This window comes from Aethalodelphis obliquidens, unplaced genomic scaffold (genome assembly GCF_003676395.1).
Source record: "Aethalodelphis obliquidens isolate GAN/ISIS:26980383/991018 unplaced genomic scaffold, ASM367639v1 scaffold39, whole genome shotgun sequence".
Taxonomy (NCBI): domain Eukaryota; kingdom Metazoa; phylum Chordata; class Mammalia; order Artiodactyla; family Delphinidae; genus Aethalodelphis; species Aethalodelphis obliquidens.
In genome coordinates, this window is record NW_020837983.1 from 17,057,242 (window position 1) to 17,077,001 (window position 19,760).

The 19,760-nt window shown below is 37.0% G+C and overlaps 1 protein-coding gene across 1 annotated transcript in view; it reads right to left on the reverse strand.

Annotated features, from left to right (window-relative positions):
* Positions 1-5,304: 5,304 nt before the first annotated feature.
* RSPO2 (R-spondin 2) overlaps positions 5,305-19,760 on the reverse strand; it is an 85,445-nt gene continuing 70,989 nt past the window's right edge. Inside the window, exon 5 of the mRNA XM_027131354.1 lies at positions 5,305-5,417. Coding sequence (XP_026987155.1) covers positions 5,305-5,417 — 113 coding nt within the window. The remainder of the gene's footprint in view (positions 5,418-19,760) is intronic.

Sequence of the window (19,760 nt, forward strand, 5' to 3'; positions counted from 1 at the left end):
GGATCAAGAGTAGAAATGGAATGGTTATCCCTTTGGAAAGAAGAGGGAAGATAATATGGTTGGTCAACATGTGCAAGGTTACTAATTCTGCTTTTTCTAACATGGTGTTATCAAGTGTATCCACCATGCACAAATTTCTCTAAAATGAACAGAAGTATCATTCTCTCCTACCCACAGCTCCCCTCTAAAGCAAAAAAAGATGTAGTTGTTGAAAGAATCATACATCACCTTTACATATAAATTACACACTTGAGGCTGAGTGTTAACTCTTCTCCCAATGTCTCTAGCAAGACATGAAAATTTCATGTTTACAGTGACTGATATTAGCATCTTGAAAAAGAACAAAGACATTCATAAAATTGGCTTTTTCCAAGTGCTAATCTGTCAAACTTTTTTTTCTCTTGTGACGAGGATATTTATGATTTACTCTTCTAACAACTTTCAGTTATGCCATACATATTATTAACTACAGTCACCATGCTGTACATTACACCCCCAAGACTTATTTTATAACTAGAAGTTTGCTCTTTTGACCCCCTTCACCCACCCCCACTTAAGGTTTTTTATTGAAGTATAGTTGATGCACCATATTATACAAGTTACAGGTGTATAATATAGTGAGTCACAAGTTTTAAAGGTCATACTCCATTTATAGTTATTATAAAATATTGGCAATATTGCCTGGGTTGTACAATATATCCTGGTAGCTTATTTTATACATAACAGTTTTTACCTCTTAATCTCCCACCCCTATTATGCCCCTTCTCTCTTCCCTCTCCCCACTGTAACCACTAGTTTGTTCTCTATATCTGTAAGTCTGCTTCTTTTTTGTTATGTTCACTAGTTTGTTGTTGTATTTTTTAGATTCCACATGTAAATGATATCATACAGTATTCATCTTTCTTTGTCTGACTTAGTTCACTTAGTATAATACCCTCCAAGTCCATCCATCTTGCTACAAATAGCAAAATTTTCATTCTTTTTTATGGCTAAGTAATATTCCATTGTAGATATGTATGTACCACATCTTCTTTATCCACTCATCTGTTGATGGACACTTAAGTTACTTCCATATCTTGGTAATTATAAATAATGCTGCTATGAACGTTGGGGTGCATGTATCTTTTTGAATTAGTGGGGTTTTTTTTCAGGTATATATCCAGGAGTGGCATTGCTGGGTGATATGGTAGCTCTATTTCTAGTTTTTTGAGAAACGTCTATACTGGTTGTACCAATTTACATTCCCACAAAGAGTGCAAGAGGGTTCCCTTTTCTCCACATCCTTGCCAACATTTATTTGTATTCTTTTTGATGATAGCCATTCTGACAGGTGTGAGGTGATATCTCATTGTGCTTTTGATTTGCATTTCCTTGGTGATTACTGACCTTGAGCATCATCTTTTTATGTGCCTGTTGGCCATCTGCATTTCCTCTTTGGAAAAATGTCTATTCAAGTCTTCTGCCCATTTTTAAAATTGGGTTGTTCGTTTTTATGATGTTGCGTTGTATGAGTTATTTATATATGTTGGATATTAACCCTTTATCAGTCATATAATTTGCAAATATTTTCTCCTGTTCAGTAGGTCGTCTTTTCATTTTGTCAATGGTTTCCTTTGCTATGCAAAAGCTTTTAAGTTTAATTAGGTCCCATTTGTTTATTTTTGCTTTTATTTCCTTTGCTTTAGGAGACAGATCCAAAAAAAAATTGCTGTAATTTATGTCAAAGAGCGTTCTGCCTATGTTTTCCTCTAAGAGCTTTATGGTTTCTGGTCTTAAGTTTAGGTCCTTAATCCAATTAAAAAATTTTTTGTATATGGTGTTAGAGAATGTTCTAATTTCATTCTTTTACATGTAGCTGTCCAGTTTTCCCAGCACCACTTATTGAAGAGGCTGTCTTTTCTCCATTGTATATTCTTGCCTCCTTTGTCGTAGATTGACCATAAGTGTGTGGGTTTGTTTCTGAGCTCTCTATTCTGTTCCGTCGATCTTTGTGTCTGTTTTTGTGCCAGTATCATACTGTTTTGATTACTGTAGCTTTGTAGTATAGTCTGAAGTCAGAGAGTGTGATTCCTCCAGCTCTGTTCTTCTTTCTCAAGATTGTTCTGCTTATTTGGGGTCTTTTGTGTTTCCATAAAAATTTTAAAATTTGTTCTAGTTCTGTGAAAAATGCCATTGGTATTTTGATAGGGATTGGAAGTGAAGAAGTAAAAACGGTTATTGTTTGCAGATGACATGATACTATACATAAAAAATCCTAAAGATGCCACCAAAAAACTACTAGAGCTCATCAATGAATTCAGTAATGTTTCAGGGTACAAAATTTATATACAGAAATCTATTGCATTTCTGTACAGTAACAACAAACTATCAGAAAGAGAAATTAAGGGAAAAATCCCATTTACCATCACACCAAAAAGAATAAAATACAAAGGAATAAACCTATCTAAGGAGGCAAAAGGCCCATACTCAGAAAATGATAAGACACTGATGAAAGAAATTGAAGATAACACAGATGGAAAGATATACTATTTTCTTAGATTAGAAGAATTAATATGATTACAATGACAGTACTACCTACAATTGTAGATTGTAGGCAATCTACAATTCAATGTAATCCCTATCAGAATACCACTCAAGCTTCTTGGAGAAAGTTGTAGTCCCATATTTTACTTTTACAGATGCTAAGCTACCCGAAAATACTAAGAAAACCAGTTTCATATGTTCTACTTAACATACATTGTGTGAAGTATAGGAATGGTATAGCCATTTGTGGAAAACCACGAGATCTTCTTTGGGTAATTACCATGAAGCTGTAAATTACTCTATAGTATGTCTCTCTCTGTTGGTTTGTATTTGCTTATAAGTAAAGGCTTAGAAATCAGGTAGCTTTAATCAATTCCCATAAGAGTAAAAGTTTGAGCAAGTAATATCCAGACATTAAAAAAAATAGATTGAAGGGAAGTGATGATTTCATAAATATATTCTATTTTGTTGGTAGGGAGAATTATTTTTGAAATAAATAGCTAAGGACAGAGGCAACAAGAGTAACAGGTAACAACTTGTGCATTGCTTAGTTTATACCATGCTGTGCTGACCGTACTTTATGCATTTTACCTAACTGAATCCTTAAGACACAGCCCTACACATATTTTACTTAGTCTTTAAGACATAGCCCTACGACATAGGTAATATTGTTGCCTCCATTTTACAGATTAGGAAACTGAGATCTGGGGAGATGAAATAATTTGCCCCAGGCGACCCTCAGAGTCTAGACTAGACCTCAGGTAGTGTGGCTCTAAAATCCCCACTCTTAATCACTCTGCTGCAGTGCACTTTATAGCTGAACTAGTTAGTGTCCTGCATGTAGTTACAAACATAGGTTTTAAAAATTTGTCTGCTTTTTTTTAAGGACCAATATTTGGCGGTACAGTTGTTAAATATTTTTTTTTCCCCTAAATATATCTCTAAAGAAAAGAATATCTCCACAAGAATAATTTTGATTTTTTTTAATGCACTAAAAGAACATCCCAGAAACAGAACAGGTATTGACTTATTAACGATGAAGCACTATATAAAGAAGCCCCCTCCCCACTTAGTAAATAGGAATATAGTGTAAATAGATGTGAAAGGAGGTGAACACTTTAGGATTAAATGCAAACCCTAAAGTTGTATACAACATTCATATATGGCTTATTATCTCATAGCAATAGTATTTTCATAATGACGTATTTGACATTCATATTTATTGGTAAGATGCTTTTGACTCAAAAGTTAAACAAAAATACAGAAGAGGTAGTTTAGCAAATGCAAGGTGAGAAAAAGGCTTTACCTTTGTATTTTTCCTCAAAAATCTGCAGCCATTCCTTTTTGTTCTAATTTTCTTCTGGATCATCCAGGAAGATAGTGATGCTTTTGGAAGAAGCCGATTCAAAACCCTCTAAGAACTGATTCCCCCAAGTGGACAGTGATGTTTTTGAAACAACTGCTCTGAAAGTCACCTGGGAAGTCTGCACAGTGTTCCTCTCTGTCTTGGATAAGAAAGAAATTCTGGTTCAAAGGAGTCCTGTTAAGATCTGACCAGCAGTTGTAGGAATTATGTTTCTCCTCCAGTTCTACGCATGGTCTCATAAGATGGTAATTTCTACACTGACCTAAGAATATTGATAGATGCTCTGTCATTGCAAGTCAGGAACTGCTTTAAATGGAAACTATACATATTGAAGTTTGCAATTAAAAGTTTGAAAAATTCTCTAGTTGACCTGTGAAACTGCATGATGAGTACTACAAGTGACTGCATGTAATTCCTCATGTTTTCAGTTGTGTTTCATAAAGTCTTCACATCTTAGACTCAAAGGGAGTTTTGGCTTCTGACTGCCAGAGGCCTCAAGCTTTAGCTGGGGTCAGGAGTAGGGAAGGTCTATTGATATTCAAATTCTCTGACAGGGGTCGTTTGACCCTATGTACAAACTAGCTTATCCTATCCTTACAATGAGAAATAAGCCCACAAAGAAAAGAAAAGTTAAGTTTCAAGGGGCAGAAAAACATTCATCAATTCGCAAAACTAGAACAGTCATTTACCAGACAATGGTTAGGAACCACTAGAAACAAAGTGACATAATATTAATCAGGTATGACTTGTTGCACAGAAGAAAGCATAAATACAGTAAATAAGAGGTTTATATGTAGCCCCAGCAGAGTATGTACACATCCAAGCTGCTGTGAAACTGAACGGGAATTCCTGCAGCGGAACCCCAGCTAAAAGCAGACTCCGTGCACAAGAGTTGGAAGGTAACAGATGTTGGGAACCACGTGTGGTAACACTAAGCAGATATCCACATACCTTGATCCTTGAAAATGCAATATGAGAAATGTCACAAGCGAAATAGCACTTTGCCTGCCAAGCGCTGTCTTTCCATAAATATGCACAAGTCAATTCTCCAGTGGGGGGTCTGCAACCTCACACCTTCTGCCCCTCTGTGGGACCAGGGGTGGCTCTCTCTGGGGGCACAGCGAGCTGAGTCACATGCTGTACACTTACTCCTGCTGCCACTGCTGCAGGTCGCAAGCTCCCGCCTTCACAGTCTCCAGATGCAAATCAAAGCATAAATAACACAGAGACCACGCTCGTGGCTCCTCCTCTCACAACGTGACTGGGAACAGGTACTGGTCCGAGCAGCGCAAATGCAACCCACCAGTGTCCGGGAGTGGAGAGTAGCTTTGTGCACTTTTGCAAAAACAACCCCCAACCAAGAAAAAAAAACCAAACAAACAACAACAAAAAAACACCACCCTGTGTCTTTTATTTTACTGGTTAGCTCTGTCTGTAGCTAGGAAGACGCTGTGTTGCTCCTGGGCTCTTTCTATCAGCTTCTTCTTCTTCTTGTTCTTTCTCTCCTTTGCCTTTGGCGCTCTCTTCCCTACAACAGGGGGAAGAGAAAGAAATGAAGACATGTCAGAAAAGGCTCTTTCTCTAGGAAAGAAAACACAAAACATTAAGAGTTTTATACAAAGCCCATCTGGAAAACATCACCTATGGAAAAAGCAGCCTCAAAGAGAAAATTGTTCACATTAATTTTGACGGAATAATAATAATTTACTAAATTGGATATGCTGTCTCAAACAGAGACTGATCTTCCTGTTACAGGGAACTGGCATATTTAAAAACCTCCCAGCGGCCTGATCAGTCTTGCAAATATCATTCTGCCACAAAAATTCCATTTATCCCCTCCTCCTTTTAACAAGGCTACCCTTTACTAGACATCTTTACATCTTTCTACTGCTCCATATGTCAGTGGGTCAAAAGAAAATAAGCATCTATCTACAGTAAATATACCAGAAGTTTCAAACGCCCCTCTCCCTGCCCCCATGGGAGAAGAAAACGTCTAGCTTTTAACATTATTCCCTCAGTGTTCTCCAAAGGCCAATAAATGAAATGACATATGTGGAGTACTTTATTTTCTATAAAAATTCATGAGGACATCATTTTTATGTGGCTTATGGCTTCTTATACAAACCTCCTAGGCAAGTTGGTCTTATTGAGAGCAAGAAAAATGCTTGCTTATTTCTGAAGAGCTGATAGGTGTGTGTTTTACTACCAGAAAATCACACCCTGTTATCCTATTTCCCTCTTTGCCTTAGCCACTAGGAAGCACAGACCACAGCTAAATAGTTGAGGTTTTCCTCCATCAGGAGTTTTGGGATGCAGTTTTCCCTTTGCCTCTGCTGTATTTTACTTTTTCCATCTTGTGGTATGGTTTCCAGTCTTTATAAGGGCTCAGCATTTCTTTGCAAGTATGTCTACGTAGGACTGTGAGAAAAAAGAATAAGGAATATAGGCATTTGCTTTAGGTCCTTTGGGTTCTAAGCATAGGAATCATGGGATTTTTAGAACAGAAAAGAGCTTGAAAGTTCATCTGCATTAGAAGTTTGGTGCTATACACCTTCAGGACAGGAAGGTTCTTCCTCACAGACTAGAAAGAATCCTCCCGTCAGCTCTTCTTCCTCCTCTACCTGTCCCTACTTCCAATTTATCATGTAGTTCCACAAAACTTAAGCTTTCTCTTCCTGTGAGGTATAGCTATTAGACACCACAGTCATCAGTACCACAAATAGAACATTCCGTTCTAATCCATGCTCTCCATCCTTCCCACACGTAAGAAACTCAATATTCCCAAGATCCTTTCATTACAGGGATATAGCTGGTCAGCTTTTCAATCCAGGCAATGGAGAAGTGGCTGATATAAGACATGGAAAAGAAATAGACCACAGGTTAGGAAGACAGATTTGAGCCATAGGAAACCAGAGTCACAGGAGATTAAAGGATGCCATGAGATTTTTAAGTAAGGGAGATGGTTCTCATTTCTGCTCTTTCTGATCGGAAAGGGTCTGTCTTGTTTGAGGATGGAAAAGTCTTACTCGTAAGACCCTAGATTCAATAAGTAAAACTTTGCTGAGTTCAACTTTTTATCACAAGAACAAAGATAAAAAAGAATAACTTATTTTTAATAGGATACCACAGTAAAATAATAAGAATATAAGCATGCCTCATATTAAATTATGAAGGTCCTTGAAGTTAACGTCTGGTTCTCATTAAGTTCTGGCATTATGTTATAAGGGCATTTTGCCAACTTAAAACGTAGTTAATCCTACCCAATGGAACTTTAGTCCAAGGCATCGTTAGTCAAAGAAACTGTAAAGTTACAACTATTTAGTAACACTGTTTCTAATGATGAGACACACCTAATAAGGACAGAGAGATGAAATACTTAACATAAAATAGCATATTTAAAAAGAAGTTTCACTTATAAAGTTTTATGAGGAAGGTTTTCTTAGTTCTATATTTTCTCTCAAAAACAACCAAAAAATCCTTAGTTAAAAAAAAATCATTGCTGACTACCATGTAAAAATTCAGTTTGTGTTTCATTTATTTAAAGGCTGGAGTTTCTTTTAGAAACAAAATAAAATTAAATGAAAAAATAATGCAAACATTCCTAGATTTTAAAATGTGTTTTGTTAAGATAAAAATATACTGAATATAATTTAGAGAAAACCTTTCCCAATCACCATTTCAATTCTTTGTATAAATTATGTAGTTGAATGTTAGATGTGTACTCCTTCACTAACAGCAAATCTATGCTGTGACTGCAAACTCTCATTTTCAAAGAAGGTTAATTTCATGTCATTTACCTATTATCAATATATTATTCTGATGTAATTGTCAATATCAAGTAGTTTTTGTGTTTGCTAGCTGATAGAACATTGTGTAATAGAAGTTCCTCAATATTTGCATAAAGTAGTTAATACTGGGACAAAAAATTCAGAAATGCTTCTGAAAACTTATTTTATAGATTATATGGTTATCCCATTGGCGATAAGTTTTATAGTACTGGTTCCAACTAGAGATGTTTTGGGAGACCTTATTACAACCCTAAAATTTTTCCTCAGATGCCTCTTTTAAATGACATCTCTGTGCTATTTGTTCACTGCTTGGTTTTGTTTTTGGTCAGCCACGTGTCACGTAGGATATATTTGCAAATACCAAAGGCTTAAGACGATTAGCCAAGACTTGACCATGGATAGTTCTAAATTACCTGAAAATATTTTGTGGTCCATAGTAGGTTGTTTGGACTTTAAGCCAACTCAAAGTAGTAAAATATTAAAACATAAACTAACATAGAGTATGAAAAGGGTCTTGCACACATTTTCTTCTGAACTCTACTAAGATTTTCAAATATAAGGAATTGGTAAGATTAAGGCTAACAGAAATATATATCCCTATTCTTATCTATATATTTGAAAATAAGTTATATTGGACCTACAAGTGTGCTAATTTGTTTCCACTTAACTTCTTTACATCTGTGACTATGAACTTAGACTCAGAGAATGACTTGTGTAGTTTCAGATTGTTCCACATTATCAAGTACATTCACCCTGAGCATTTAAGGGCAAATATGATGCCAGTCACCCAAAGAGTGATTCAACCCATGGACTTAACTTTCTTACTTCTCAGTTCACAAGAGAAGACTCGGCAAATATACTGCCCAGGATGAGCAGAAAAGGTTTGAGTTTTATGAGGAGATTGTCAGCCTTCAGCTATGTCCAACTCCAATGAAAAATTCTTCATATCATTGTCCTGAGTACTTGAAGAATGCAGTGGCCTTAAATTACTATTGGGGGAATCTCTTCAAGATCAGGCAGAATCTGATCTACAGAGCAAATCTTTACAGCACTGTTATATGAATGCAAGAAGATGACTGGCCCAGATATAACAGTTTTTAAGGAAAACAATGTGGTTTAATAGAGAAAGGTCCTCTCTAAGAGGAAGGAAACCTGGCAGGTAGGCAGTCTTGTAACTGAGATGTCTGGTAATACATTGTGGTTGTGACTCTCAGTTTCTACATTTATAGGATGAAGATGCTACAATTATCTTTCACTAGAAAGTCATGAGGCATCGTGTGAAAAAGTTGCGTTCCTAGGATGAAAAGGTATGTAAACCATCACTAGCGAGACAAGGTTATTATCAAAATGAACAAAGTTAGAAAGATGCTATCAAAGCCACACTCTAACCAACATAATGACACTGACTTGCACACATGTGGAAATGGTCCAACAGGATAACCTATCAACTCTTCTACAGGAAAAGGTGAACAGTCCCTTATGGAAATACTTGTAACATCCAGCCGTAGATTGCTGCTCTTAGAATCAGGAATAGGACAGATTATTTTGAACCAAGATATCAGGCAGACTTATAAATTACATGAAGCTGTGAAAATACTGACTCCACTGCCAGTCAGACATGAATTTCATTCTTTCATAAGCTCCCCAATTCTAGGAAGGTCTTCAAATGATTTTTCCTCTCACTAGATTTAGGTAAGAGTCTTTTTATCATCGGAGCAATGGTTATTGTACGTACATCAGTAAGGTACAAAGGCTGTCTAGGGTTTGTATTATGATTACTAAGTGCTTTGAGAAAGACTTCCTAATGGTAAATACAATGAAAGAAAATTGAAGAATAAACTCAGTAGCTGTGACTGTGGAAAAAGATAAAAGCTTCTCTCTCTATATATATACACAAACACATACACACACAACTGAGCAAAGTAAGCTACATCATGCAAATGTAATTAACTATAGTTACCATTGTTACAGCCACAACTATGATGACAAGGCTAATCACCTGAAACGAGTACCAATTTTTACTAAATTTTAATGGTAAGTCTGTGATGCTGACTTGAAACCTGGGCTTCACTGTATTTATGAAATTCACCATGGAGACTTGGGAATCACCTCCAGTCATCCTTCAAAGCAGCTAAAACTGAGGACAAGAAGTCTGTAACTACTAACTCGATGAATCTTGTCATACTTCAGAGGATGTGCTGGAGGTGAAACATAAGGTTGCTTCCACATCTAAAGCCACAAGGACTGAGATGTAGACAATAAATAGTAACTGGGTTATTTCTTTTTCTCATATGAGCAACTTTAGTTTGCCCAAGAATGAGTAGCAATAGAGATTTATTTATTTAAGAGTGATTGATAATTCTCTGGAAAAATGCCAGCTGATTCCTAAAATACTTTAAAAGCTCAAAAAAGAGACCAAAGACCTAAATACAATTCATAAAGGAAATAAAATAGCTAATCAATATATTTAAAGAATCAAATCTCATAATTAAAACCTCCAGCTAAGATGAGTTGCCACTGCAAAGATTCTTAAAAGTAAAAATATGTAAAAAGCTAGTGAGAAAATGGTAAGACAGCATCAGGATGCATTATGAGAATATAAAATTGATACAGTCTTTTTGAAAAGCCATCTGGCAATGTATACAAAAGCATTAAAAATATTCCTAACTTTTGACTCAGATTTAGGAATCTATCCTAGGAAAATAACCTAACGTTGAACAGAGATTTCTGCATAGAGATGTTTACTATAATTCTGGAACAATTGTAAATTACCTAAATGTCCGACTACAATTTTTTATGACCTCTTGTTATGATTACAGAAATCATAAAGTTTCTTTTCAGCTATGAATTATTTTGTATTTTAAGGCCATGACAGTTAAATTTATTCCCAAGAGTACTACTGTTACTTGTCCCTAAAACTTGTCATAAATGGGTGTAAGGAAAAGCCTGTAATTCAAAAGCATTCCTACTGTGGTGGTAAGCAGGTTCCTTAGTGGACGGATCAATCACAATTGCATCTAACACATGAAAGTTTAAGAACTACTAACCTAAACATTTTAGACATTAAGAATGGATGTTGGCTCACAAAGCTTCTTGTATCTAGAAAGGTGTCCAAGTAGGCAAATATGATGAGCATGACTGGGACCTACCCCTCTGTATTCTACATCGTCCAAGATAAAAATCTCTCCACTGTTCATAATGGTTCAGAACAACATATTGATGGTTATTTATTTACATCAGCTGGAGAGTCAGAGACTGAGCTAGAACGAGTAAAGCCAATGAACCTATTTGGCTCCTTTACAGTACAGAGTTCCTTAATTGGCATTTTAAGTAACATCTATCTGGTTTTTCAAAAATACACTCTACTAAAAACATTTCACAGAGAGAGATCGTTGTCTTTTTAAAGGATTGGTAAATTGTTCAATAGTTGTTTGATGACTGTGATCAAATTTTCTTTGAGAAAAAAATAATCTAGAGACAAACCAATAAATGTCATAGTGTTGAAAAATAACAAGCCATCTACTAAGGAAACTTTACTGGACATCTTGAATTTCAAGTCATAACTTGAAACTTCCAAGTGGTCACTTAGTCATTTCATCTTTATAAAAAAAAAAAGAGCATGTGCTTTCAAAATCTATACACAATCTGGAGATAGCTTACCAGTTGGCTTGTTCATCTTACAAGGCTATTGGTGGAGAGTGACAACTGACAAAATGGGCTTCTCTAAACATACAAACATGAAAGTCATTCAGAATTCAGAATACTTACTACCTATGCAGATTTATACTAATTTGTAAGCTGTGATTCAATAAGCCGATTCTGACTGTGTTACTGTTCTTTTATCTGTAAAATTTTACCATATTTTTTGTTGCAAAAAGAAGAATACAAAATGGCTTCCTTTCTCTTCGAGGCCTCTACTCAAAGACATTTTAGTAGACATGAGGTCTGTTGCCTATTTTGCTGAAAGGAAGTCCCATTTGGTTTCAAAAATCTTGTTGCATTGTTCAACTTGATGAAAATGGAAGAGAAAAGCTAATCCTGAGGATGACCTGAACCTTTATGAATTAAGTGTATCACCACTAAGATTTCTTGCACATGGTGTTTCAAAATTTCCTCATTGTATAGCTCTGGAGAAAATTATTGTTCTTCGGGTCTAAGATACAAGTTCTATTACCAAGGCCTTACCAACCCATTTGAAGCAGTAGAGACTACAGAAGAGTAACCTAAATAATATCTAGGTTTGTTCCACACAACATTGATCGCTCCAGTTGATTTGTTTAACTTAAGTTCTTAGAAATCTGGTACCTCAAACAGGAAAAAAAAAAAATCAGTTTAGACAAGATTCCATGGAGTTTAAGATAGGTGAGAATAAACAAAAAGAGGTGGTTTCACAAATGTCTCGAGTTCTTTTCATGACTACTTTAGGTTCACTGTCAAGGACAAAGAGTTTCAGAGTAGTGAAAACTAAAATCATCCTGTCGAAAATTTCATTTGTATGAAAAAAATAAATATATAACTCTACCACAAGGGGGCAATAATTCACTTTTACTGTAAGAGTATCTCTGGTTAAAAATATATATACAGGGGAGCTTTTAGGCTCTAACTTCTTAAATACTTTCTTTTAACCCCAAGTGAAGGTCGCCTTTTTTTCTTTTTAGCCAATGGTAAGCTCTGTGGTGGACTAAGAATAGGTAGTAAGATCCAAATGCTGCACGAGGAAAAATGTAATTACATCTCTATTAAAAAGATGTTTGAAGGTAAAGGAGGCTCAGAGAAAAGAAAATAAAGATGAAATCTGCTATTCAAACAGTGATTTAGGGGAAAAAAGCATTATTCACAAACCCAGGTTCCCATTTTCTTACGGGGAAAGTTAACATAAACTACCTGCAAAGAACAGGTCCTTTTCTCTTAGGTCTCTTATCTATAAGAATAGAGTTGTGGGGCTTCCCTGGTGGCGCAGTGGTTGAGAGTCCGCCTACCAATGCAGGGGACACGGTTTGTGCCCCGGTCCGGGAAGATCCCACGTGCCGCGGAGCGGCTGGGCCCGTGAGCCATGGCCGCTGAGCCTGTGCTCCGCAACGTGAGAGGCCACAACAGTGAGAGGCCCACACACCGCAGAAGAAAAAAAAAAAAAAAAGAATAGAGTTGTAAATCTAAGAATGATCGTCATTATCTTTTGGTGCAGGGAGTGCACAGAGATTTAATATCAAGTACAAAAGCTGATTGTTAGGTGGTGACTCCTGAGCAAGGCTTCTGATCACGTTGGCTTCCCAGCCTCAGGCAGTGGACCATGTTGGGGAGGGTGGAGAGACAGCAAGTATACCCGACATTACTACCCTCTGCTCTAGTCCAACTCTGCTAAATGCTTTAGAAATAAAGCAAGCCAGGCACAGAGAAATCCGAGTGACCTATCCAATTCCTACAGCTAATTAGCAGCAGAGCTGGACTTGCAGCCAGGTCTCAATATTTCTCTCTTATATAATTTTACAGCTTTAAAAGTCCCTGGGGCTTCCCTGGTGGCGCAGTGGTTGAGAGTCCGCCTGCCGATGCAGGGGACACGGGTTCGTGCCCCGGTCCAGGAAGATCCCACATGCCTCGGAGCGGCTGGGCCCGTAAGCCATGGCCGCTGAGCCTGTGCTCCGCAACGGGAAAGGCCACAACAGTGAGAGGCCCGCGTATGGCAAAAGAAAAAAAAACAAAACCAAAAAGAAACAAAAATAAAAGTCCCTGGATAAGAACACAGCAATAGAGTTATTTTTCAAGAAAGGCAGAAGAGTATTAGAAGACGGCTAATATTACTCTGACAGAGTTCTATGAGAAAAACCCATGGCCTCATCATAACTGAAAACCCATTATGAACTGTTAATACGGCATACATGACAACTTATCTGTAACTTAGAGACTTTCTGTAAATATACACTGCATTGATTCATTGCTTATTCTTCTCCTTACCTTTTATCAAGATGCAATCTATAAAATTTTTTGGTGGGGTAAGTGGATTGGTGGACATTCCTGCTATGGACCATGCACTGTAAGTGCTTCAGACACATTCTCATGTAATTGAACATCATCAAAAAATTTAAGCATTCAAACCGTTCTGCTAGAATGTCATGCAGCTATGCACCCTGAATGTACTCAAAATAAATAAAATTTGCAGAAAACAATCAGGCTCATTTGCCACTCTTAAATTAAGTCAGAAAAAAAATCAGGTTTTGCAGAGAAAATGATACTGATTTCATTTGATTAGGAGTGATGGGATAACCAGAGAAGAATTCCAAGTTGCTCCAAAGCTGACTTCATACTATAATGGAAGGTACCTTTTAAGATAACTCCATTTGAATAAGATGATTTAATCCCTTCATCTTGGGCTTCAATCGATAACTATTAACTAAATGAAAAAAAAAAGTCCAAGAAATGAAATGTAGGACTATCATCATACGGCAAGCATTTATTTAATTTGGACTCAACACAATTTGGAACTTGAAGACATACTTACAAGCAGTAAGAATGTAAATAATGTTTTCTACGTGGTAGCTACGTCAGAGCGTCGGTTATCAGTCCAGCCTATGGCTTACCTAAGTGGCAGGCCTTACATGAGGACAGTCAACACAGGGTGACATGAGGGGATACATGTTCCAGCCTCCATAACTGCATCCCCTCCTCTGTGCCCCTGTAGCACTTTGAACCTCCCTAACTAAAAAATTTACCACCTTTTATTGCAATTTTATGTGTGCTTATATTTCATGGCTACTAGTTTGTGAATAATTACAAATAGCTACAATGTAGTGCCAATATGTGCCACAGAGTACTGGTTAGAGGCTTCCTAAAAATTAAGTTACAGATATTCACTCAAATTTATCTCAATTAACATGGTGAGCTAGAGCAAAGATGTCTGGGCTAGATCTGAACGCTGAATGTGGTCAGGAACCAAAACCATAGGGTCTTTGTCATCCATCATCAAGCGAACTCTCTTGTTCTTCCTGGACTCTACATGGCTTCTGCTCTCAACTCCAGCTTACACATGGTTTATGAAGGCAGCCCTGGCCCTGAATAAACCCATGCCCTTCCAGCTTACCTCCCTCTTATAACGGCCTCAATCTCTTTTGCCTTAATTGCATATTCCCAAGAGAAGAACTCAACATGCCTTACTCCCCCTCAGTTAAACTAGAATCATGGATGCCTGGCCAGTCCATGGATAGGTCACTCCCAGGTCTAGCCTGGAGGGGTGGGTGAGTCACATGACACTGGACTAGGCAGGCATCCAGGATACATGGTTAAGAACATGGGTTTGGGGGTCAGACAGTCATAGATTCAAAGCAGAGCTCTGCCTCTCAGAAGCTAGTGATCTTGGATCAGTTACTTTTTCTAAGGCTTAGTTTTCTTATTTCTGAATGAATAATATCAATGGTACCCACCTCAGCATTGCTGTAAAGGATAAAGAAAATGTGTGTCAAGTTTCAGATACTATACCTGGCACGTACATGCTAAATCAATTCTAGCACCAGATGAGGTGCCTCGTGTGTATTATTTCTAATCCTTATGACAGCCCGCAAGGTAAGCATTATTTTCACTTTGCCGATGAGGAAATAGGTTTAGAGAAGTTAAGTAAACAGCTCAGGATCACATAGCTCGGCAGTGATTCAAACCAACATCTGGCAGATTCTAAAACCTGTACTCTTTCCACTATACTCTTTGGATCCCTTGTGCCCAGCAAAACTTCTTTGATCTCATAATCATTTAAATGGCTGCTGAACAAACAAATTAATCAGTAAATACTAGGCTGGAGGCATCAAGATCCCCACCCAGTCCCCCAGCACATCAGGGTGCTCTTGGGCCATATTAGCTCCCCATTGGGACTGGCCTACAATCTCTATTTCTCATATTAATTATTCCTTGGGTTAAAGGCGTTCAAAGCCTCAGTTTCCTGGGGTCAAGCAACACATTTAGCGCAACTCAGTATCAACAGTGCGCCCGTGGTAAAACTCAAGGGAAGATGACACGGGATGTTTCTTTTTCAGCTGAGAGTTGGAAGAAGTTTAGACCTGTGGTTCCAAAAGCTAGTTTATGGGCCAGAGATAGTATAATCCTCCAGGGAGTTTTTTTTCTTTTTTTAAATATAGGTTTCCTAGCCATACACTGACTCCTGAATGAAACCTTCAGGAGGGAAAATCCAGAATTTTTTTGCTAAGCTTCAGACATGATTCAGTGCAAAGTTAAGATACATGCAAGTCGAGAGCATAACGCTGTGCTGAAAAGGGTGTGGGCAGGAGAGAGAAAGGACTTTGGAACAGGATAAAGAAAGGAGTGCTAGGCATCCCTTCAAAATGAATGGCTTCCTCCTTCCCGACTGAGCTGACAGGTAGCTTCCGAACTGTGCAACGAAGCAAGCCTCTTTGTGCCCAGACTCCCTTCCCTAGGTTCTCTTTGTGGTGATGCCCCGAGAAAGCAGCAGAGATCAAGCTGCCTGTGTTGAGAGGAATGTACACATGAAGAAAGGGTCCCTTATCTTTTTGTTCAAGCTAAGTCACTCATGTTGTAGGTCACTCATGTTACAGCAGATTCATTTCTCCTGTGGTTATATTCCACAAACTTGCTTTACTCTAAAGAATCTCTCAATTCACTCAACAGATTCTGGTTTGAAAGACAATCTACTTGGTTTGCAGAAATTCTAAGGAGTTGGACAGAAAAAAAAGAAAACAAGACTATGGTTGAAAACAATTAAAATTATCATCAAATTTGGAGCTTCTGCCTTTTACTAGGATACAGATCTGGCACTTCAAAAATTGGAAAAACAAACAAAAAAGGACCCCTTAGACCAGGTGACGCAAATACCAGAGGTATTAAAATGTTATTGGTTGGGCTTCCCTGGTGGCGCAGTGGTTGAGGGTCCGCCTGCCGATGCAGGGGATGCGGGTTCGTGCCCTGGTCCGGGAAGATCCCACATGCCACGGAGCGGCTGGGCCCATGAGCCATGGCCGCTGAGCCTGCGCGTCCGGAGCCTGTGCGCCACAACGGGAGAGGCCACAACAGTGAGAGGCCCGCGTACCGCAAAATAAATAAATAAATAAAATAAAATGTTATTGGTTGTATCCCAGAAAGAAGGAAGCATATTACAAGTCTTTTTCCTTCTTTCAGAAAGATGCTAACTATGAGTTTCCTCCATGTTATTAAATCATCGTCATCTTCATGCTGCTGCTGTTAGCTGTGAGCCAGGCACTAAGTGTTTTACATATGTCAACTCATTTCATACTAAAAATATTCCTATGAAATAGATACTCTCTTCGGTACCACTTTGCAGAAGAAGAACCAGCAGATCAGAGAGGTAAGGTGACCTAAGATGGCACAGCCAGTAAGTGGTAGAGTTTGGATTTGAACGCAGTCTCGTCCCAAAGCTTACACTCTTATCCATTATGCTATACTTTCTCTCATCACCTTTGTGGTATAATAAATGTGATCTCCTTAGAGGGAGAAGAGGAGGAAGGAGTCAGTGTTACACTCTTCCCTTTAATCATAAACTCCCACAAACCCTATGAATAGGTCTTCAGTCAAAGGGTTGAACCACTAAATTCATAAAATGGAGGCTGGGACCATCATTGGTTTGTTACAAGACCAAGATGATCAAGGGCATATTTTCTTTGTTATTCTTGCAGAACAAGGAAAATAAACAAATATTTGCCAAAATAAATAGTCTCCATCTATAAGTAAAGACCAGACAAATGTTTTGGTCACTGTAGAATCTCTGTCAACCACCCAAATAGCAGCAATGGATTTCAATTAGAGGAAACATATTTTACAAGGTACTCTAAATAACATGTTCAACACACCTAATGATTATTAGAGACATCACATCTCTAAGGTTTCAAAGAGTCTGCAACCTTTGCTGGGTTTTCTTGAATCCTAATATCTTGGTGATTGCCAGATATTAAAAGAGCAGAATATAGCTAATAATTATTTTTTTCACAAACATCCTACTGTTTAATAAAATGAGTTTACTTCCCCCCAACTGGAAATGGTATTTCACTCTCCAGAAAAAGTACATAGACTGTTAAACATATAATATAAACTGAAATCAAAAGAAAGTGCTAAACATCCATACACACACAGACACTCATTTACATAATAAGCATCTGTAGTATTTCCCAAGCATTGCTCATGGTCATGTTTATATCACTATGTCCTAATCAGTTTTATTTGACTTAGGTGTTAAAGAAAAAGGAGAAATGAAAAGCTTACATATAACATGAAAAAATTTTAAATGTAATGGAAATTATTTAAAATAAATCATCACTGAATCAGATATCCAAGAGGAGTCTTGCATTCCAAACTACTGTAATTTCAGTAAAGACATCACCTGGAATTTGATAAGAAAAACTACATAAAAGAATATCAGTGAGCTATTACTATGTTATAGAATACATACTCTCACAGTCTGAGCAGGGCAGGTTCCAGGACCTGAGCTGAAACTTGACCTAAAAGCATCAACATGAAAATGGTTATTTTAAAAAAGACTTTGAGGAAAGACTACAGAGAATGCTTTGCCGAGAAACAAAAAAGATGTCAATGCTCACAGGATATGTGAAAGATTATCTTCTAAAATAGAACTTTTTTCTACTTTTCACTATGTTGCTAATCAAAAATACATAAAATTATAGCTACAAAGCTATAATACAACCATAATAATTTCTTTATCTATTAGGGAAGTTAAAGACCGAGTTACTGAGAACAGATATGAAAAGCTTTTCTGCTGTAGCATTTTTCAAAAATTAGGTAACCATTTTTCTGACAACAGCTTAATTAGAACACAGTTGGAAAACAAGGAATGAATTAAGAAACTTCTGGAAATCGCTTCCAATCAGTTTGATTCTAATACAAAACAGAAAAAAAATGTATGGGTGATAAATATAAGATTTATACTTTGATACTTTTTTGAAGGAATAAATATTTTTAAACTGCCTTAAATTAATGTGTTTCCAAGTCTTCTTATAGAAAAATTTAAAATTCCACCAAATAATGCCATTTAAATATATTGTTAAAAGCTAAATTGGTTCTAACATAAATCAAGTCTTTTTTTGAAAGAGAACTGCAGATATATTTTAATGACTATTTAAACTTAAATTCTGGGTCATTAAAAGTTTCAGTAGCAATGAGGTAGGCTATTCAAAACTACTGGAGACAATTTCTCTGAGGTGTGTGTGTATTCATCAATGCATGTATATCCAAAATATATCCGCCTCCATAGACTATCTGGGCACATTAGTTGAGAGAACAGCTTACTTTCATGTAAATATATGTGTGTTTATCTTACAGCATAAAATTATATTCTTTAGGATTACGACCAACAAATTACAAGTTTCTTTTAAGATAAGACTAAAAAAAATCTCGGGAATTTTTAATTTTTAATTTTAATTTTAATTATAAACTCAAAAGGAGTAGCAAAATTGCTCCAGTAAAAGTTTATGGTTTGGAGTCATCACTAATCAATGCTTTTTTTCCGGCTCTGACAGAACATTTTGCACTGAAGAGCAGAGTTTCTTTAAGCATCCAGTTTTTATGCCATAAAATACAGGAAAATGATTCCTATTAACTAAGAGCAGAGCATGACTTAAGATCTCTCCTCCAGTTCCTGTATTTATAAATAAAATATGGAAACAACCAAAAATCTGGACAAGAGGAAGTTGTGTGGTGAGAGGAAAGAAGGGAGAGAGGACGGAATGAAAAGGAGGGAGACATAAATGATTATTATGGCTACCACTCAACTCAAATACAAATTGGTCTAGGGGACCATTTTAGAAATATTTCCTCATTTAGAAATCAATCACTGATGTCACCCAAATGACAAGGAAACATTTTCATCATGATAGGATATGATTTTTGAAGGCTTACTATACTACTACTAGTTAGAGCTTATAAGCTGGTATAAAGCTGGTATAAAGATTGCTTTGTCATAGGTCCTATCCTAAGGATTTCCATTACAAAAACACCAATGAGACTGAATCATAAAGAGGTTCTACACACATGATCCTTTGGGGAAGTTGGCATGGGAGATGTTACAAAAACAAAATGGCAACATTTGGGTCATATGC